General features: G+C 29.5%; 2 protein-coding genes across 4 annotated transcripts; both read right to left on the minus strand.

Moving 5' to 3' along the window:
- Positions 1-622: 622 nt before the first annotated feature.
- Positions 623-20,791, minus strand: LOC142231361 (uncharacterized). The gene is made up of 4 exons (XM_075301972.1): positions 20,543-20,791; positions 1,176-1,422; positions 888-1,102; positions 623-816 (listed from the first exon to the last, which is right to left on the minus strand). Exons 1-4 carry the CDS (start codon positions 20,772-20,774, stop codon positions 623-625), a joined length of 888 nt encoding a protein of 295 aa, XP_075158087.1. The 5' UTR covers positions 20,775-20,791.
- Positions 3,794-11,008, minus strand: LOC142231567 (uncharacterized). Of its 3 annotated transcripts, none has more exons than XM_075302206.1 (3): positions 10,881-11,008; positions 9,763-9,968; positions 3,794-3,981 (listed from the first exon to the last, which is right to left on the minus strand). In XM_075302206.1, the coding sequence occupies exons 1-3, from the start codon at positions 10,960-10,962 to the stop codon at positions 3,943-3,945; spliced, it is 327 nt and encodes a 108-aa protein (XP_075158321.1). In that variant the 5' UTR covers positions 10,963-11,008; the 3' UTR covers positions 3,794-3,942. The 3 variants fall into 3 exon arrangements, with proteins under 3 accessions (XP_075158321.1, XP_075158320.1, XP_075158322.1); XM_075302205.1 differs by having other exon boundaries at positions 3,794-4,028; XM_075302207.1 differs by lacking the exon at positions 3,794-3,981 and adding an exon at positions 7,323-7,518.
- Positions 20,792-23,475: the final 2,684 nt, after the last annotated feature.

Here is a 23,475-nt window from a genome sequence, read left to right on the forward strand (position 1 = left end):
CTGTCCAGATCGAGTGATATTTAAATGTATGTATTTGGGACAAACCTTTATATATAGCCCCCAACACATTTGACGGATGTGATATGGTATCGAAAATTTAGATTTACAAAGTGGTGCAGGGTATAATATAGTCGGCCCCGCCCGACTTTAGACTTTCCTTACTTGTTTTAACTACAGTTCACGAAATTACATCATCTCGTAGAAGAAAAAATTAACTAAAAGTAAAGAAGAAAATTATTGGCGCCAGATCATCATACAGTAGTTCATTCTTACTATTTTTGGGAATCGTACAAAAATCTTCTTTTGCTTTAGTTCATATTGAACTTATGTGTACGGTCATTGATCTTTATACTCACGTTTAGTTCATAAAATTTTTGAGACATACTTAAAAAAAGTAAGATTTCATTAAGCTTTTGGAAAATTTCGATAAAAATCATAAAATTGAACTACAAACAAATAAATTTTTTCCAATAAAAATATGGTAAATTTAGCGTTAGTTTAACTATGAAAATTTTTTTCCGTGTAACGATAAAATTCCCAATGGAATAAACATAATTTTTACATATTCGCATTAATATTAATATCAAAATTCCAGCAACACCCAAATGTAAAATCCCCACTCTTACTCACCATCTCCATTACATCTCCTCTGTTCCACATCACATTCATTGGCCATCAATTGACATGAGTTCATGGTATTGCGAACACAAATATTGGTTTGATTTCGTTGACAGTTCAATAGTCCTGGACAATGACACGATTGTGTTCGATTCACTTGAAAATTATGGCAGTGAAGAATGGAGACATCTCTCAAGCCTGTGAAATATTGGAATATTTACAAAAGTCGTCCAAAATCGAATTTAATCACTGGCAAATATCTAACTTACGTTGTTCGCCATCACATCTGCTACTTTCTAGGTCACATTCACTGCCATACAAACGACAAACTCGGCGATTCACTTGAACACAACGTTGAGTTCGATTCGCCCAAGAACATTGCAAGAGATTGGGACACCGGCAAGGATTACTTTGATTTAAAGTGAATCCTCTACACTGTCTATTGTCGCTGTTATGCCATTCTAAGTAACGAAACCCAAAAGTGCTTTCATGATAATGAATAAATTTCCCCCGGCCAGATGATGGAACATCTCTTTAGTTTGTGGGCTACGTTATACCTATCTTGACCAGAACAACGGGCTTGTCTTAAATCACATTCTGTTCGAAATAGACGACATGCTTGGACTCCTCCGGTTATTGTTGTTGTTGTTTCTGTTGTACTAGCACCAGTAACACTGGAAGTGCAAATTCCTTGTGTCACTGTCTCATTGGAACATTGACGTAGACCTTCTGTTGAGCAAGCACATAAGCCAGTTTCATTGATACGTAAGTGAGAGCATTGGACATTGGCAGTAGAGTTCCAGGCTAAAAGAAATGAAAGACAATGTTCTATAAGTGCTATGTGGAAATAGGACTAGAGTTCAATTGTCGATGTCAAAAGATACTAAAGCCTCTTCGAAATAATCCCATTATACATTGGAAGATCGTATCATGTGTCAATGCAGTGTAGCAATGTCCCAATTTCATGAAGAGATGAATCGAGTGTATATGATGATAACAATATTGGGTAAACGATTATTTGGGAGGATACTGAAAAATTGGTTTACAACTTGCGTAACTCGAAGTTTTCTTTGGGGACCGGGATGGATTAAAATTTTCTCTTTCAATGCTTAATGTGAACTATAATGTTGTACTACTATGGGTCCATTGTACCTATTACGTTAAGTTAACGTTAGCGTTGATATTAGTATCATTTAAAACATTACAAATATTATTGAACATTTTTTAACAGATTATCGGATAAGGAAAGATTGCTCCTCCCCGACGTAAAAATCAAGTACCCTATATTCATTTCATAACTTCCTCAGTGTTTCCTAGAAATTCCAAGTAAATCAAAATAATTTAGTTTAGTTTAACTATTCGAAAAAGAAGTTCGCCTTTCCCGACCCCAAAAATATAAATGTACAGTGAATTAATTTAATTACCTTTTACTGTAGATTCCAAGTACATCGGAGAAGTTTAGGTTATGCTCTATTCTTTTAAACAAGTAAGTAAAGTCTAAAGTCGTGCGGGCCGACTAAATTATACCCTTCACCCCTATGTAGGCCAAAATTTGTGTTACCATCTTAACTACTTCACATTTGAAGGAAGCTATATAAAGGAGACAATTTTTTTACTTCTACAAAATCTCTAGAATTAAAATTTAAATCGGCTAATGCTATCCAGTTAATTGGTGGAAACTTCCATTGAAAATGGGTCCAAAATGTGTAACAGTCTACCATATTTCCCCAACTCTGGTGTACGTATATATGGGAGCTATATATAATCTGAACCGATTTTGACTAAATTTGCCATATATATTTAGAATAATAATGCTGCTATCTATGCGAAATTTCACGTAAATGGGAGTATAACTTTGGCCTCCCTGGTCATATGAGTGCAAATCGGACGGAAGATATATATGGGAGCCATATCTAAATCTGAACCGATTTCAACCAAATTTGGCACAATTACTGATACTACTAAATGTACTCCTTGTGCAAAATTTGAAGCAAATCACGACAAACCCCTGGATTTTGAGGCCATATAAGTTCAAATCGGACGAAAAATATATATGGGAGCTATATCTAAATCTGAATCGATTTTGACCATATTTGGCACATACACTCAGAGAAGAATGAACCCCGCCACGAGTTAAAATGAACTTACCTGTGAGAAAATTGAACTTCGTATGTCGCCAAAGAAATTGGTACCAACAGCAAGTTCATAAAGTTATTTCAATTTAAGAAAGAAATTGTACTAACAGCTAGTTAAACAGTATTTTACTACAATACCTGGTTGGAATTCATGAGTACATTTACATCAAAGGTAAGTTAAAAAAAACAGTCAACGAATGCATATAACAGCAATATAGTTCAAATTTTATTTGTTGGAACAAACTAAAGTACCAACTGTTATACTTTCGAACTTGTAACAAATATGAGTTGTAGGTAGGTAGAGTAAAGAATACACGACGTTAAGTTGACATTTACTTTCACTTGATTAGTTCTTTATCGAAAATAAGTTTATATTTGCATGCTGTTAATACTATTTTTAATGGTGTTTAGTACACTTGGTACACAAATCTGAGTATATTTGCCTTATGTAGGAGTAAAAAGTTTTTACTACTTAATTACAATGCAATCTCTGTAGGTACTATCATTACTGAGATCAAGTAAATAAATAGTACGTTTTAATATTTTTTGCTTGTGAGAAAGAATTTTTTAATAATAATTGAAATAACTTGAACTCACATAAAGTGTACATTTTCTAATATGGAGGTAAACATGTAATTACATGGAATAGTATTTACTCGTGAATGAGTTAATATATCATGGTACGGAGTTTACAAATTCAATAAGAACATATTAGATAAAAGTCCAATTGTACTCTCAGAAATACTTTTGGTAATAGCAATAGGTAGAACATTTGCTCATATTAAGTTCAAATATCAAAATCGATGTACTACCGTATAGTAAATTTTTTCTACCACCCAGTTTGTAATAAATATGCATTTTTGTCTCTTCATAGAGTTCAATTAAATCTTTATTTTTATAAGGTTCTTTTGTAGAATTGTAGACAAACATTAATGTAATTATGCTTTAAATTTATATTTATTTTAAGAATTCTATGCTTTTTCATTTTTAGGAAATTATGTAAAACTTAAATTAAATTAAAATTTTATTTTAAAAAACAATTGTTAAATTATGCAATTTTATTATATTTTTGGTTTCTTATAATTGGAATATATACAAAAGTCTTAACTTTTTTATTTTATGTACATAAATTTTAATAATTTTTAAATATTAAAATTCAAATCATGCATTTGATTATCAGCTCTTCAAGTCACTGGCCGTCAGATGAGAAGATATTTTTGTAACATATCTGAAAGTAAAACCCAAACAGTAAACCATTTCTCGTTTGAGGATATCCTGTGAGATGGAAAAATATATGTTTAATTTAAGCTGGAAAACTAACAAACAATTTGTATTTTTTGAGAAATGAAAAATGTTTAGGAAACATTAAAAAATAATGAATATTTTTACGTTTTATAAATTTTATTATATATTATAATAATTTGAACAAAATAAAAAAGGAAAATAATTTTGAATATATACTAGATTAGAAAGGAAAATCAAATTTTATAGTCTTCTAGACTATTAACCACAAGTTCACATTAAAGATTAAAACATAGCGAAATTGTAAGTGAATAAAAATAAAGAATAAAGGACAACGTTAAAATAATGGGACATACAATTTCATGCAAACATATAAATGTTTGGTATTAATAATATAACGATTTCTATACAAAATAAATGAAGATAAATTATTTTGTCACTTGAAACTATTTTATCATTCAGCTGTTTAATGTAACCACTAATAAAGAGGCTTTGGTCTAAGTAAGTATTTTCCATTTAAAATTGTCATGTGAATTGGAGGAGAGACTATGTCTTCTGCTTCTAAAATAATAAATTGATCAGTCTCAGGTTCAATGAAATACGATAAATAATGTCTTTCGTAATATAAAACTTTAATTTGTTTACAAAGCATTGAAATCTTCCCATTCAGAATAAAAATTTCAGATATTATAAATGCGCAAAATCTGGGATTATAATTATATATAACAAACCCTTTTTTATACACCGTTCCATATCGTGTGAAGTTTTGATAACATTCTATAGCGTCCAATTCAGTTGTTGCTATGTGGCTTTTTAGTTGATCATAAAATTGAGAATTTGGAGAACAGTATATTGGAGGACTTAGTTGAATGGTATCATATTTGAAATTTACAATGAAATCCGCAAAAGAAAAACAAAATTTTATTGCCAATGACAATTGAACATTTTTTCTAGACATTATATTTTTAGTGTATGTCTTCAACTGTCTATGCTTAGACTCAAAGCCAAATGTCCATAAAAATTTAAGCGGGCCTGATTGCTCTATTAACTGGCAATAGTGGATAAGGAAATGGTGTTTTGGCTTGAGCGTGTCGGAAAAGATTTTGCAATATTCTGTGTTATGGAACTTAATGTGAGCTTTTAGATTTATTATGTCTAGATTTGAAAAACTCGGCTGAAGCAGAATATCTACCAATTCTACTAAGTTCATTAGAAAATTCCAGACTTTGCTGTCGGTGTCAACTAAATCACCAACCATGACAGGAAAAAAATGTACGAAAGTGAGCATTTCACGAGCTGACATTTTTAAGTTTGATGAAAAAAGATTCTTTTCACTGATTCGAGGAGACTTATTGCCATTTTCTGTTTCTCCGTAATCAAAAAATTCTTTACGAATATTTAGTAAGTCCAAATCAAAAGCATTTTCTTTTATCAAACCTAAAATAATTTGGGGCATGTCATATTTTAGGACACCTTCAAAAATATCGTGAAGTAAATCCGCATAAAAATTTTCAATAACATGAAATTTTGATATTGTATTAAAAATAGAAACTTCACGAATTCCTGCCTTTTGTGGATCACTAGCATGAAGTGTGTAACTACCAATGTTCCTTTTCTTGAAATAATCTTCTTCTGAAGCAACTTGACTCTCTTTTTTATTCATCGTACAAAATCTACAAAAGTAGTTCGCTGAAAATGAGCGTGAAAACCCTAGAACATTATTAAGAGCCAAATTGTCTCCCACAACTAGTCCCAAACAAAGAAAAACCTTTCTTTTTATTCCACCTTTTTCTATCAAAATTCCATTACTCTCTATTTCATTTAAAGTTTCAATGAGCTTATAGAAGCACTTTTCATTACCGAGGTTTTTTACGTCCACTGACTTAAATAATGCCGCAATAAATATATTGTCTAGCTTAAATTTTAATGGAATTGGAGCGGAGGGAAATGAGTAGTATATGGCCAATAGGCTTGAAGAATGTGACCCCAAAGGATTATTGATTTCGAAGTCATCGAAATATAATAAGTATGGAATATATAAATCTTTTCCTCTTACATGTCGAATCTTATCTTTCCAAAGCTTACCACAACAAAAATTTTTAAGATTGTTGTTGTCATTAAAATTCTTAATATTTTCTTCGAAACCTTCCAATACACCGTCGAGCTCAAAAAACTTCTTCATTTGAAATTTTATTGGAAATATTACACCTTTGTTTTGTACTACATCTTGTGAAGTAAAATGTTTTAGTTGCAAGTTCGCAATTGTGTTGTTTATAGAGACTAGTTTTGGGCTTTCATATAAATTCATTTTTTTTAATTTTTGTATAAATTTGTATTCAGAATCAATTGTATCAAAAGGCTTGTCGCAAAAAGAAGCAATACGACTAAGATAGCTCTCTGTATTATCCAAAGATTCCGACCGCAGACCTTTCAAAACTTTCATTATTTCATTTTTAATAGGATGTGTAATATTATACTTAATATTATTCTGAATATCTTTTGCCTGCTTTCTAGAAAAATGTGGGTTTGCATAATTTCTAAGAGTCAAAGTAAAGGAACTTTCTGTGAAAGCCAAATGAGAATGAGAGACACATTCTGGAGTGTTCTCAGAAAAATAATTTGTGTTTGGAGGCGAATAAGAATCGTGTCTTTTATTTTGGGAATAAACAGACAGAAATTCAGAAGAGCGCAATGTTGACCTCTGTGGCTCGATGAGTTTTTCATGGATATTTTCTGAACTTGTGGCATTTTTTGTACTACATTTAAAGACTTCGTTTACCATATGTTTTGAAAAGTTTTTAAAACAATCAAATTTTTGTGTACATTTTGGAAATCCACACTCATATGCTTGATTGGATAAGAGATGATGTAAATGTTTCAAGTGACAAAATAACTTTTTACAGTCATCAAATTTTTCATTACAAACAAAACAGTTCAAATTCATTTTTATAGTTTTGGATTTTGGAGAAATATAAATAAGTCAAAGATTTTTTTAATATATGTATTTTGTACTGATATATGATTTATACTCAAAATACCTAGAAATTCTTAATATCATTCAACACTGTTATTAATATGTTATCTTTTTCATTATTTTTAAGGGGTATTTCATAAAAATAACATTGAATAAAACGCCAAACTGTTTGACAATCATGGGGATATTTCAAATCTAAAATTTGAAATATTTTAAATCCTACGTCAATGGCTTGTATAATATTATTAAGCTTGTAGAAAATATTTGCGTAAAAAATAAATACATCTGAGAACTCTTCGCTGGATTTTCCAATTCCATATACAATCGGTTGTAGCGTTTCTCGATTTTCAAACAATCTGTCAATTTTTAATTTTATTTGAGACTGTAATTCTGTTATTGTAGGGGCCCAGAGCAAAAAAGCATTTCTCGAATCGGCAACTGTTGTTTTGTGGAAGTTTCTTTTCTTCGTTTCAATATCTATTGTGCAAATTCGTGTGCTTGGCTTCAATACTTCATGTATAAGATTCAATATTATCAGTGCTCGATTTTCTGAAACCCGAAAAAATCGAAATTAAAAACTTGAATTGCTCCAATTAATTTTTTTAATTAAAGTTTCTTAAATCGTGAAAATGATTACCTTTTTTAATTAAAAAAATAATACAGTTTTGTCAACATCAATTAAATTTTAATTGAATCAATTAAAAAATTAATTGAACTTTGCTAATAAAATCAATTAATTTTTTAATCAAGAATTTTTCTATGTCCAATTAAAACTGTGATCGATACTATCATTTTCGTAATTGAAGACATTTCAATTAAAAAATTAATTGGATCAGTTAATTTCGTGACTGAATCAGAAAAAAAATTTTGTGAATAATCAAAAAAATGTTTCTGCTAATAAACTATATAGAAAAATAAATATTGTAATATCTTGAGAAAATTTATGCAATATGGAAATTTATATACCAGAACTTATATCTGAACCACTCAATTTATTTAAGAGTTCGATTTTGTCAGCATTTGAAATTTTCTGCTCCATTAGTTTTGAAATAGATTTTGAAAATGACTCCCATTTTTCGAACAACAAATTTTCTTTTCCTGGATATTTTGTGGTAAAGTCGGCAACAATCTATAAGTAATGTATTTTTATATCAGCAATAGCTCCATTTATGTCAATAGTTTCTAAATTATACCAGTTTGTAACCAAACGATTGTTTGAAAAGCGGCCACTCTTCCAATAGATCATTCAATGTGCAAATCTCCCGAATACATTTTTGCCTAATATGAAAAGTTGCACTCCATTTTTCTAAAATTTCATCAAATGGCTCTACATTGTACTTAAGCCATTCTTTATATATTACATCGTTATTTTCTGAAATTTGAAGTCAAATATTTCTTTTAATGAAATAATCTATTTTGAAGCAGTCTTTGCGTCCATTGTAAAAAATAATGCAGAACATAAAACAAATTAAAAAGTAAAAGCAAATTTTTCGCCATAAAAAAATTGAGTCAAAGACAACTCATTTTCAGGAGTGTTAGAAAAACTAACGTTTATTTGCCAACTACATTTGTAATCTTAGCTCTTTGCGAAAAATAGGGGAGGTATCGTTACCCCGAATGTCGCTATGTCCCGGGATTAGCTCCCCGCCGCTCCCGCAAAGGCTGAGTACAAATTACCGATCTTACAGTATAACTATCCATAGTAATGATAAACAATTACATCACTGGCGAATTTTTGTCTTTACTTTCTTAACTTAAGATAGGGTCCACATTAATTTATTACAAAGTCACATAAATTAACCTTCTCATTGCCTGCAGTTATTTGTTTTGATATTAAAAGTGGTAAAAAAAACGTAAAAACCTATTTTCAATATGCGATATATTGGAAATAGCTACTTACATAATTATAACACCGTAAAATTTTAGAACAAATAAGTACTATGCAATCAGAGGGAATAACCATGTCTACTTCCAAAAAGATGTAAATATCCTAATACCTATACCAGAATTAACGACTGGCTCATCTTGAATTTCCACAACTGTTTCGATGGACGTGGAAGCAGCCCACAAACCTTCCTTTCTTAGTTTCCCAATGGAGTTGTGATACTTGCTATATAAACATCCAGCAGGTTTTCTTCCCGCCTTTTTTATAAAATAAATGTCCTAGTTTAAGTGAAAAATGCTGGTTAAACCATAAAAATACAAAAACAAGAATCCTAACAAAAACTATTTCAAGTCAAACTTACTTTACTTTCATTAGGGAATATTGTAGAAATTTCATTAGCGAATGAATCAAACATTTGTGGTGAAGTTTTCACATTATTTTCCAATAGGTATTCGGTAATACAATTTGATAAAATTCGGCGATATTTGCTATTTAAGGCGTTTTTATTTGCATAATATTCCATTATGTATTTTCCATTCAGAGATTCACTTAAAATTTGCAAAACAGAAACCTAGAAATATATTGTGTATGTTTTTAATATTAGTAAATTCTAACTGCACAAAACAAAACTTCCGTAGCTAACATTACACTAAATTTAATTTATTTTTATTGCAAAAAATTCTTTGTTTTTAGTTAAATTTTATTATTATTTTGGTATAAATCAGATTACTTTTTTTAATGTTTTTTTAACCTATAACATGCTCTATAAAAAGCGCCCAAATTAATTTTTTTATTTAATAAAAATTCTACAAATAGTTTTGAAAATTTAATTTTTCACTACTATTGAACTTCATGTTCAATAGTAGATAATATATAATAATGGGGCAATAATAATTTGTAAAACTTACCTCGCTTACACTAGTTTTGGGTATGGGCAGCTCAAATATGGAGTTGTTATGTGAAACGCTGGGATTATCTGATGCAAACTGCTGCTGTTGCCAAATTTTCAAATGATATTCGAAAATGATTTGCTCTCCGTAACGGCTTCGCGGAATTATAACATCCAAATGGCTTTTTGTAATAAATTTCAAGCTTTCTTCATTGATTGAATGTTCTATATTAAGATAATGAACAAATGTAAATTTAAACACATATTTAAAAAGTTAAATAATGTTTAAATAAATTATTTCAAGAAGCAACTAAAATGCCTAAATCTAAATGTTCACTATATCCGTTTTTATTAAAAATGTTTTCCATTTTCCTATTTCATATAAATATTATTTGCAATGCAAAGATTTGTGTAAATACCGATCGAATGCGATAATCAAAAAATCTGGCATCTCTATAATTCAACCCTTTTTTTCAACATTCAATGACTGCTTTGATCATAGGCAACAAAATGAGGAATATACTTAAGCTAATACATGCATTTCACTATTGCTAAACACGATTGTTTTTTCTGGCCACTCGTCTTGCTATTGCTCTTCTCTTTTTCGCTACAGTTATGTTCTGCTTGAATACCAGCGTACAAAAAACATTTTTGTTAGTTGTTGCTGTGCTGCACTTGCATGACGCTCAAAAACACACACACACATATATATATGGTATATACCAACTTTGCATAGAAATCAAAGCACATGAACAAAATTCGATATAATTAATGAGTATATTGTTTTTCTCCCAAACTAGTTAATAAAATGCTTCTACTTCGTAACACTTGCATAAATTCTATAATTATTCTATATTTATTTCGGTTCACAATAAATAGTTTAGTTTTTTAAAAACATTTACTGAAACACATCGGGCATTAGAAGACAACAAAACCAAAAACAAATAAGTATGTACGAAAAACTTTGTGTTGTTTTCTGTTGTTCTGTACCTACATGACGCTCGCAAACACATACCTACAAGCTTTACATAGAAATCATATCACTTAAACAAAATTCGATAGAATTAATGTACATGTTGTATTTGTAAAATTTTGATAATTATGTGATTTGCCGGTTTCACTTTTCCACATACTTACCTTCTAAAATTGATATAAATTTTTCTCCATGAAGATTTTTCAAAATTGATTGCAAATTATTTTCTATTATTTTTTCTTCCATTTCACTTCACTTTAACTTGCACTTCCATAGACAGATAGTTACCGACTGAGAGCTTAGTAGCAACGTATGCACTATTGATGATACACTTTAACAACAGTGATGGCACATGTCCATATGTACTGTACATCAGAGGAAATAGTACGAGACACATGGCATGTGGTACAGAATAATTTAACGATGTCACCAATTAAACATTTTTTTACATAATTTGATATAAAAAAATTTATTAAATCATAATTAAAATTTTTACTTAATGGAATGTTATGACTTTCAAAAACTTGTGTTTCAGCAAACTCCAATACAAGATGGAAATCGGCTAAAAGTGTAAGGGAAAATAAAAACATAAGTTGTCATGGCAATGTTGATAAAAGTTGGGGAAAAACAATGGGTCCTATGTGTAGAAGAAAAGTAATTTGAAAACACGAAGTGAATATTACAAATTAATTAATTTCAAAATATCTACATTGATTTTATAGTTTAGAATCGCGACTGTTGCCTTTCGCTGGGATTACCATTTTAATTTTAAAGATTGAATGAAAGAACTTATTGCTTTATTGATGCGTAAAACACTTTCAGCTGATAGTTTGAACAGAGAATATATTGTCCATATCTATATTGCTAATTACGAAAAGAAACAAATTTGAAATTGAACTAATTTTAACAAAAAAAAGTCAAACAGCGTCTGCCAATTGCTTGGAGAAATGTAAAATATTTAAACTAGTTGTGAATGTGAACATACTTATGGAGCAACTGCACCTAGCACCAGGGTTTGAAGACCACGAAAAAATTTAGATATTTTTGGTTATATAATGTTCTATATTTAAACAAACAAGATCGAATAAGAAACAAAATAACTCAAATATTTTTGGGTATTTTCCCAATTCTGTAGACACTTCATTGTATTTGGGCATTAACAGAGGAAAACAATTAGTTCTGTGCTATATTTTCATTAATAGTACCCAAACTATCATTTTCAAACAATACATTGCATACATAACAATAATATGTATGCAATGTATTGTTTGTATATTTTAGTCTGTAAGGATTTTTGTATCTATAGACTTAATAAATAAAAAAATGTACATAATGTACAAAATTAAGGCACAAAAGGCCAATGCCAACACAAAGAGATCGGATAGAATATGAAACCTTCTCAATTGCCACAACAGAGAGAATAAAAAGACAAGAGTTTTTTCATTCTCTCTCGCCACTATAAGGCAGAGATGCCAGAGTATTAATTTGTTGTATGTAAAGTTGTCAGGCCTGTTCTGGTTTCCACATATCGTCGAGTAATTGAAACGATTTGAAATCGTGCGTATTATATTTGTGTGTTCGCACATTTTCAAGATTTCAAATGAAATTTATGTTCAAGGTGTGGCATCGCAAATCAGGTGAAGGCTTTATTTTGCACACAGAGTGCTTTTCGGTGTTGCCAAACGCTTCATAACTTTAGTGGATAGAATCATACAGAGTATTAGAAAATGATTAATTTTACCAAGAAATAAACTTCTGATGTGATATTAATTGGTACAAATCAACTCATATGTGTATTGTCTATTATATCACTTTTCGTTTTGAACATATTTTGTCGTAATGGTAAATATTAAAATATTGAATCGCGCGAACGGAGCTAACCTTTTATGTATGCGTTGTTCATATGTAAACACAACCATAACGAAAGGCGAATACTTGTTTTTATTATGGGGAGCCAAAAATTCTCAACGGGACACCGTGACTAGCGGCTAACGGGGAAAATTAAAATCTGATCTATTTCTTTGCCGATAAATAGGATTTTTTGCTGACAGTATTAATGTATTTGTACCCCGTCGAAAAATGTTTCGCATACCGCCTAACGTTATGATTATGTTTACATAAAGATACTTTGTTTGGACGATTTTTTGGGGATTTTACATAAAAACATGGTAACGCTAATTTGGCTCCTAACGATTCTCTCATATTAAAATTAGTTATATAATACAAAAACGTAAATAATTATTTACCAGTGATATGTTCATACTGTATTGATCAGTAGTTTATATCAATTCATACTGAATAAGAACTTGTTCGTAGTTCGCTCTTACAAAAATTTAAATTTAACTTCTTTCCTAAGAATTTTTGTAAAAAGTTGTCATCCAATAAAAATATATCTGTTCATTTTTACAAAATGGAAATATAGTTATTAACTTATAGGAAGGAAATATCTTCCATATTTGGGAGTACATACGTACTCAGGAATTTAATATAACAATATCTAATATTAGTTATTGGTTTACACGTTAAACGGAACTAAGTACCTAATTGTACTAATTATATACTCCACCCGAAAATTTTTGTTCTATTCATAAATATGACTCACTATTTTTCTGCATAATAGCTAGTGGTATAATATACTATCAGTCAGTTAAAATTCCTCCCATGCAATATATTTTAACTAATGTTAAGTAAAAAAGTTTGAACTGTGTCTTATTATGGACTATACACATGATTACGACACTAATTTTTTTGAGACCAGTAAAAAATGCTGTTCTTTCGTAGTTAAAGCATACTTAATATTAAAATTTTTGTTAAACAAGTGCTTCGTCATAACGAGTAGTTGAATTTAATTAAACCTAAGTAAACTTTTACGATATTTCGGAAAAACATATACTCATGACTATGAAATCGGCTTGAGTCCATTTACTTACTAAAGGGAAGGATATGGCCATTCTGAGTGTACTTCAGATAAGTTCATTTTACAACAACAAAGTAAATTTTCTTCACTTGTAGGTAAATTTAACTAACTGTAAATAAAAATCATGAACTTACCATTAATATGAAATTTACTCGTAGTTACGATATGCATTTTTCTGAGTGTACAATAGTATCGTTAAAAGTACCGCTTATACAAAATTTGAAGTAAGTCAGGGCAAAACTCTGGCTTTTGAGACCATATAAGTCCAAATCGAGCGAAAGATATATATGTGAGCTATATCTAAATCTGAACCGATTTTAACAAAATTTGATACACTTAACGATACTATTAAACGTACCCCTTGTGCAAAATTTTAAGCAAATCACGGCAAAACTCTGGCTTTTGTGGCCATATAAGTTCAAATCGGACGAAAGATATATATGGCAGCTATATCTAAATTTGAACCGATTTCAATCAAATTTACCAAGCATTGGTAGAATGTCAATTCTACTGTCTGTGCAAAATTTCACGAAGATCTGTAGTAAACTTTGGCCTCTGTGGTCATATGAGTCTACATCGGACGAAAGATATATAGGGGAGCTATATCTAAATCTGAACCGATTTGGCTGATATTTTGCAACATTTTCGAGATTCATAAAATATTTGGACGTACGGTATTTCAAGAAAATCGGTTGATAAACACGCTAACTATGACCACATCGGGTATAAATATATATGGCAGCTATATCTAAATCTGAACAGATTTTTTCCAAAACCAATAGCGATTGTCTCTGTCCCAAGAAACGTCAAATGTCAAATTTGAGGACGATCGGACTTCAATTGCGAGCTGCACTTTGTGTACAAAATTACATATACAGACAGACGGACAGACAGACAGACAGACGGACATCGCTAAATCGACTCAGAATTTAATTCTAAGCCGATCGGTATACTAAAAGAAAAAAGGGGGACGTCCCCTTCCTGATAAAATGTCAAACAATAAAACTGAAAAAAAGCATACTCGGTTCCAAAGATTTTGTCTTTACTTTAAAAAATTTTGTATTGATTCCGAGCCAAAGAAGCGGAGAATACAAGTAAGGATACTTTTAAGACACAATTCTCTTTTAAATGTAGGTTTTGTGTACTTGCTTCTAGGAAGCAAATTTCAATTTTTCGCTTTCTCAGCTTTTTTTCTTCATATGCTGTCAAAGTCCTTTAAAAACGAGTTAACGGCAACTTTATTTTCCAAATTAGGACTCGACTTCCAGTAGAAATTATGCTATGTTTGAAGTAAACAACTTCTTTAAAATAAAGTTTTGAAAAACATGTCCTATATTTGAACGATTTTTTGCTTTGTAGTCAAGATGCAAAAAGACAACAAATTTAAAGACAATTTCATTAAATTTAAAGAATTTTTCTGAATTATTAAAGTCAAGTTGACCTTAGCCTATAAATTTTTTCTTTCATGTTAAGATACCCATTTTTAAGTCAAATCACTTAATTATAAGGACAATACGATTTCATTGAAAAGTTTATCGACTTTTGGACAAGGAAAATAACTTTATTTTAGAGAAATGCGTCTTCTATGCTAAGCAAAATTTGTATTCGTATTTTAAAGACATGAAATCTTTGACCTCACGACAATATTTTTTTCAGTGTAGACACCATCAATCATTCTTGAAGTTTCAAAATGTCGGGCATGGAGTAGATTGCCCTCCCCGGGTAAATTTTGAAAAAAAGGAAAGTGATTTTTTTTTCAAGAGACCTATTTCAGCTGAACAGTGATGAAAATTTGTGAATTTGCATATTGCAATATGTCGGACAGTGGTGAGAGACCTCTCCACATCGAAATATCGAAAAATCAGGGACCCCATATGAATTTCATAAAATTTCCTACCTCTCTCAAGTAAATCGGAAATATGCTGCTAAGAAAGGAACACAGATAACGCAACAACTCAGCAGACTAATGGCGAACTAACGCAGTCCGCTGCCAAAAAAGCGAAAGCTCCTGATGGAAGCCTGCAAATGGTCTACTTTACGGAAGCAAGATATGGCCAAGCCCATATCTGAGACATGGAAATAAGGCGCGAACGCTCCGGGCAGTACAGTGTACGGTTGCTTTACTTGTAACACATGCATATCGCACGGTATCAGCGGTATCGGCGGTACTGATCATAGCCGGCATGATCCCAATAGATCTTCAAGCTGAAGGAAGGAAGAGTGTTTTTGATCTAAAGATTTCTAACACAAACACTGTAGAGGAGGTGAAGGTTAGGTTAGGTGGCAGCCCGTTGTATCAAGCTCACTTAGACTATTCAGTCCATTGTGATACCACATTGGTGAACTTCTCTCTTATCACTGAGTGCTGCCCGATTCCATGTTAAGCTCAATGACAAGAGGAGGTGAAACGACTATGCAACAGTTGCAAGATCAATGGAACTGCGTTATATACGTCAGGTGGACAGCATAACTTATCCCCGATATGGAGAATTGGACGAACAGACGGCACGGGACGTGAACTATTACATAACATTGCCTCTACGAACATGCGCATCACACGTTTTTCAGGTGCGTACAATGGGGCAACGAAAGAACTAGAGGGACAAATAGGCGAAATAGAGCACCAATATGGGGGTCCACCTCGAAGTAACGTGAAACGGTACTGGGTTGGAGCAAACCTCAAGGAGCGATAAGGGTCGGGTTTCGTAGCCGCTATTATCGATATACATCGATCGAGTCCGGCATACGACGGGAGACGTTCCTTGTCAGATGCGTACACACCCTACACTGACAAAAATATTGACCTAATATGGAAGATTATGCAACTTAAATTTTAGGACTCGAAATTTACGCAATGCTAAGTACAAAATTCTTTAAAATAATGACATTTCAACTAAAAGAAAGTTTATAATCCTTGCTTCAAAAATTTTTTGCATTAAATTTAGGACACATATCTTTAAATTTTGCGTCCCTCTGTTGAAGTTGGAGATCTTTGAAGTAAGGCAAATGTTCCTTAAAATAAAGAAAACCATTTTTAATTTAAAGAAATCGTCTTTAACTCAACTGACATATTGAATTTTTAAATTTAAGATAAATATGCTTCAAATATAGGCTAAGACTTATTTTAAGCATTTGCGTCTTTGGTTTAAAGTTTCTTTAGCATTAAGAAAACAGTTTTTGCTTTGAAGTACTTGTCATAATTTGGATTTTTAAACTGGAATTTGTTTATACATGAACACCTTTATTATACCCTCCACCATATTTAGGATGGGGGTATATTAACTTTGTCATTCCGTTTGTAACACATCGAAATATTGCTCTAAGACCCCATAAAGTATATATATTCTGGGTCGTGGTGAAATTCTGAGTCGATCTGAGCATGTCCGTCCGTCCGTCCGTCTGTTGATATCACGCTAACTTCCGAACGAAACAAGCTAACGACATGAAACTTGGTACAAGTAGTTGTTATTGATGTAGGTCGGATGGTATTGCAAATGGGCCATATCGGTCCAATTTTACGTATAGCCCCTTTATAAACGGACCCCCAAATTTGGTTTGCGATTGTTCTAAGAGAAGCAAATTTCATCCGATCCGGCTGAAACTTGGTACATGGTGTTAGTATATGGTCTCTAACAACCATGAAAAAATTGGTCCATATCGGTCCACTTTTACGTATAGCCCCCATATAAACGGACCCCCAAATTTGGCTTGCGATCGCTTTAAGAGAAGAAAATTTCATCCGATCCGGCTGAAATTTGGTACATGGTGTTAGTATATGGTCTCTAACAACCATAATAACACCGATCCCCCGATTTGGCTTGCGGAGCCTCTAATAAACGAAAATTTCACCCGATCCGGCTGAAATTTGGTACATGGTGTTGGTATATGTTCTCTAATGACCATGCAAAAATTGGTCCATATCGGTCCATAATTATATATAGCCCCCATATAAATCGATCCCCAGATTTGTCCTCCGGAGCCTCTTGGTGGAGCAAAATTCATCCGATCCGGTTGAAATTTGCAACGTGGTGTTAGTACAAGGCAGCTAATATCCATGCGAAAATTGGTGCATATCGGTCTATAGTTATATATTTTATTTTGTCAAAATTTTATTTCTACAGAAAAATTAAACTTAATTATATACGTATTTAATCGGCCTTTTTTAGTATAATAAAAAAGTAGTAATATATACTACGTTTGGACTACCTTGTAATTTAGAAGACGGTGTTAGGAAGTTTTAAGATACCTTGCCATCGGCAAGTGTTACCGCAACCTAAGTAATTCGATTGTGGATGGACATAAAGCTTCGGCCTGGCCGAACTTACGGCCGTATATACTTGTTAATATATCGCAAACAGAGAATAAAAATTCGATGAATGAGATCTGTATCCAATTTTAATTTTATCGATCCTAGATTTAAAGCCAGGGTGGTCCCTAAAAAACTATCTTTATTTTAAAGAAGCCGTATCTTTGGCTCAGAATCAATACCAAAATCCTTAAAGGAATGTCAAAATCTTTGGATCCAAGTAATACTAATACTAATACTAATACTAATACTAATACTAATACTAATACTAATACTAATACTAATACTAATACTAATACTAATACTAATACTAATACTAATACTAATACTAATACTAATACTAATACTAATACTAATACTAATACTAATACTAATACTAATACTAATACTAATACTAATACTAATACTAATACTAATACTAATACTAATACTAATACTAATACTAATACTAATACTAATACTAATACTAATACTAATACTAATACTAATACTAATACTAATACTAATACTAATACTAATACTAATACTAATACTAATACTAATACTAATACTAATACTAATACTAATACTAATACTAATACTAATACTAATACTAATACTAATACTAATACTAATACTAATACTAATACTAATACTAATACTAATACTAATACTAATACTAATACTAATACTAATACTAATACTAATACTAATACTAATACTAATACTAATACTAATACTAATACTAATACTAATACTAATACTAATACTAATACTAATACTAATACTAATACTAATACTAATACTAATACTAATACTAATACTAATACTAATACTAATACTAATACTAATACTAATACTAATACTAATACTAATACTAATACTAATACTAATACTAATACTAATACTAATACTAATACTAATACTAATACTAATACTAATACTAATACTAATACTAATACTAATACTAATACTAATACTAATACTAATACTAATACTAATACTAATACTAATACTAATACTAATACTAATACTAATACTAATACTAATACTAATACTAATACTAATACTAATACTAATACTAATACTAATACTAATACTAATACTAATACTAATACTAATACTAATACTAATACTAATACTAATACTAATACTAATACTAATACTAATACTAATACTAATACTAATACTAATACTAATACTAATACTAATACTAATACTAATACTAATACTAATACTAATACTAATACTAATACTAATACTAATACTAATACTAATACTAATACTAATACTAATACTAATACTAATACTAATACTAATACTAATACTAATACTAATACTAATACTAATACTAATACTAATACTAATACTAATACTAATACTAATACTAATACTAATACTAATACTAATACTAATACTAATACTAATACTAATACTAATACTAATACTAATACTAATACTAATACTAATACTAATACTAATACTAATACTAATACTAATACTAATACTAATACTAATACTAATACTAGTTCTTACATTAACTGACATATTGAATCTTTAGTGTTAAGATACAAACGATTCAAATATAGGCAAAGATTTATTGTGAGGATTTAGCGTTTTTGGTTTAAAGTTGTTCGTGTAATTAAAAAAACTTTTTTACTTTGAAGTATCCATTATAAGTTGCATTTTAAAACTTGTATTTTGGTGTATATGAATATCTTTATTAGTATACCGCGAAAAGATAATACAAATTCCGCCAAAAAGAGAGTAAAAATTAGATCTGTATCCTAATTTTAATTTTAGCGATCCTAGATTTAAAGCCAGGGAGGTCCCTAAAAAAATGTCTTTATTTTAAAGAAGCGGCTTCTTGGGTCGGAATCAATTCCAAAATCCTTAAGGGAAGGTCAAAATCTTTGGATCCAAGTAAAGTGTATGAATGGGCTAAGAATACCTCTAAATTTTAAATATTAAGCAAATAGGATAAAAATGTCGGCTTCGATGCCAGAACAAGTCAAATCGGGATATTGGTCTTTATGGGGGCTATATCAAAACATGGGTTGGACCTGTGAACTGCAGTTAAAAATACAACAGGGCATTAAAATTTCCTAGTTTTAACAAAACTTTGCGGAAATCTCAAATTGTGGAGTAAAATTTAGTTCAATTTTCGTGCGAGGTAGTTCATTCTTCCTATAAAACAGTTCACTTTTTTTCGGTGCATATGGGATGAATCATGGTCACTTTTAGGTACCATTTAATAAAGAAAAACTATAAAATGCATACCAGAAAATATTTTGTGATATGTGTAAGAAAAAGTTTCGTTGCCGGAATTTGTAATTTTAAACTATTAACCAATTTAATTATAATGAGATTTCCATAAATTTCTGGAAAATTTTACTAACTCGTTGTAAGTGTTATGAACTAAACTGAAGTTTTCAACTTCTTTAATATGTAGGGAGGTAAAATCGGAATGCCCAAACCAAAAATAGAAATAACCCAACCATTTTAGAATTCATTTAGAATTTCCATTGTCCATGCTAGATCTTCCAATTTTCTAATTTCCTTCGTGGTGTCACGACCTAATCCCTGCCAGTGACCAAGACACCTATAGCATCGATTGAACTTACCTGTTGCCACAGTTAAATTACAATTTTCCCTCTGTAGTTCACAGTTCGAGGGAAAACGTTTACAAGTTCGACCATTTGTTGCACATACATCGATATGGGTTCGATTACATGGCTGACTCAGTTCACAGTCATTTCGAATTGGTCCAGTTTGTTGGGCCACACACACCTCGAGCACCAATATCGAATACCAAAGGCCACACAATATAACCACAATTTTAGAAGATATTTGCATTGCTAGCAAATAAATTGTTTAACTACTTCTTCGTTCGCACAACGTTCGATGTCTGTTCTCCTTGTAAATCACTCTACTTACATGAGTTTTGTAGATGTAATGCTGTGTCAATAATGGTCTTTTATAGAAGGCGCAATTGAAGCAAGGGAAGGAGACAAGGTGAATTGTTCGTAGAAATATGGTAATCATTGTATTGGGCGAAACGAAAAGTTTATAATAAATATACATACAAAATAAATTACATTGGAAAAAATTACTTGCTATTAAGTTCATATTTTCCATGCAAGAACTTTAAAAGTACGAATTAAAACCAACACTGGAAAATGTTCACTATTTAATTATTTACTAAAACAAAAAAACACATTAACAAAAAGTAAAAAACAAAATCATTGGCCCTACATCATGACCATATTATCCATGCAGTAGTTCTAAAAAATATTTCTTTCCTCCCAAACGATATTCTATATAAAATCAAATATTGTACATCTTTTGCTTTTCGTTGTAAGGAAAAGTTTGTAAAAATTTTAGACAATTGTATAGACAATTGTGCCAAAACTTTATTTCTACAGAAAATTATGTCAAAATTTTATTTCTGCACAAAATTTTGTCACAATTTTATTTCTGCAGAAAATTTTGTCACAATTTTATTTCTACAGAAAATCTTCTCAATATTTTATTTTCATAGAAATTTTATTTTTATAGAAATTTTAGTCAAAATTTTATTTTTGTAGAAAATTTTGCCGAGATTTAATTTTTATAGAAAACATTGCCAAAATTTTATTTCTATAGAATTTTTTTCGAAATTTTCGAAAATTTTCTCAACATTTTATTCCATAGAAATTTAAGTCAAAATTTTATTTTTATAGAAATTTTTGTCAAAATTTTTTTTATAGAATATTTTGTCAAAATTTTATTTCTACAGAAAATTTTGCCGAAATTTTATTTTTATAAAAAATTTTACCAAAATTTTATTTCTATAGAAATTTTTTTCGAAATTTTATTTATATAGAAAATTTTGTCAAAATTTTATTTCCAGAGAAAATTTTGTCAAAATTTTATTTCTATAGAAAATTTTACCAAAATTTTATTTCTATAAAAAATTTTGCCAAAATTTTATTTCTATAGAAATTTTTTTCGAAATTTTATTTATATAGAAAATTTTGTCAAAATTTTATTTCCAGAGAAAATTTTGTCAAAATTTTATTTCTATAGAAAATTTTGCCAAAACTTTATTTCTATAGAAAATTTTGCCCAAATTTTTTTTATATAGAAAATTTTGCCAAAATTTTATATCTATAGAAAATTTTGCCAAAATTTTATTTACATAGAAAATGTTGTCAAAATTTTATTTACGTAGACAATTTTGTCAAAATTTGATTTCTTTAGAAAATTTTATTTCTATTGGAACTTTTGTCAAAATTTCATTTCTATCGAAAATGTTGTCAAAATTTTATTTCAATAGAAATTTTTGTCGAAGCTTTATTTCTATAAAAAGTTTCTCAAAATTTTATTTCAATAGAAAATTTTGTCAAAATTTTATTTCTATAGAAAATTTTGTCAAAATTTTATTTCTAATATTTTTTTTTCGAAATTATATTTCTATAGAAAATTTTGACAAATTTTTATTTCTACAGAAAATTTTATCAAAATTTTATTTACATAGACAATTTTGTCAAAATTTGATTTCTTTACAAAATTTTGTCAAAATTTTTTTTCTTTAGAAAATGTTATTTCTATAGAAAATTTTGTCAAAATTTTATTTCTATAGAAAATTTTGTCAAAATTTTATTTCTATAGAAAATTTTGTCAAAATTTTATTTCTATACAAATTTTTGTCAAAGTTTTATTTCTATAAAAATTTTCTCAAACTTTTATTTCAATAGAAAATTTTATATTATTATTATTTATTATATATATATTATATTTAAATTTTATATTATTATTATTTATTATATATATATTATATATATATATATATTATTATTATTATATTTCTATAGAAAATTTTGACAAATTTTTATTTCTACAGAAAATTTTATCAAAATTTTATTTACATAGACAATTTTGTCAAAATTTGATTTCTTTACAAAATTTTGTCAAAATTTTTTTTCTTTAGAAAATGTTATTTCTATAGAAAATTTTGTCAAAATTTTATTTCTATAGAAAATTTTGTCAAAATTTTATTTCTAAAGAAAACTTTGCCAAAATTTTATTTCTGTAGAAAATTTTGGCAATTTCCATAGAAACATTTGTCGACTTTACTTCTGTAGAATTTATTTCTTTCTACACGCAGTAAAGAAACATGATTGTCACAATCATATTCGAAGAGCAAAATAATATGATATGAGCTAATTTTGCGGCAACCATGTAACATTTTCACCTGCAATCATGTTGGCTCAGTGAACAGGTTCTAAGAAAAATAAAATTGTCCTCATCTAAAATGTTATTATGTTGATAAATTTTATTTCTTTAGAAAATTTTATTTCTATTGGAACTTTTGTCAAAATTTTATTTCTATCGAAAATGTTATCAAAATTTTATTTCTATAGAAAGGTTTGTCAAATTTTTAGTTCTATAGAAAATTTTGTCAAAATTTTATTTCTATATAAATTTTTGTCGAAGTTTTATTTCTATAAAAATTTTCTCAAAAATTTATTTCAATAGAAAATTTTGTCATAATTTTATTTCTATAGAAAATTTT

This window comes from Haematobia irritans, chromosome 3 (genome assembly GCF_050003625.1).
Source record: "Haematobia irritans isolate KBUSLIRL chromosome 3, ASM5000362v1, whole genome shotgun sequence".
Lineage (NCBI taxonomy): Eukaryota > Metazoa > Arthropoda > Insecta > Diptera > Muscidae > Haematobia > Haematobia irritans.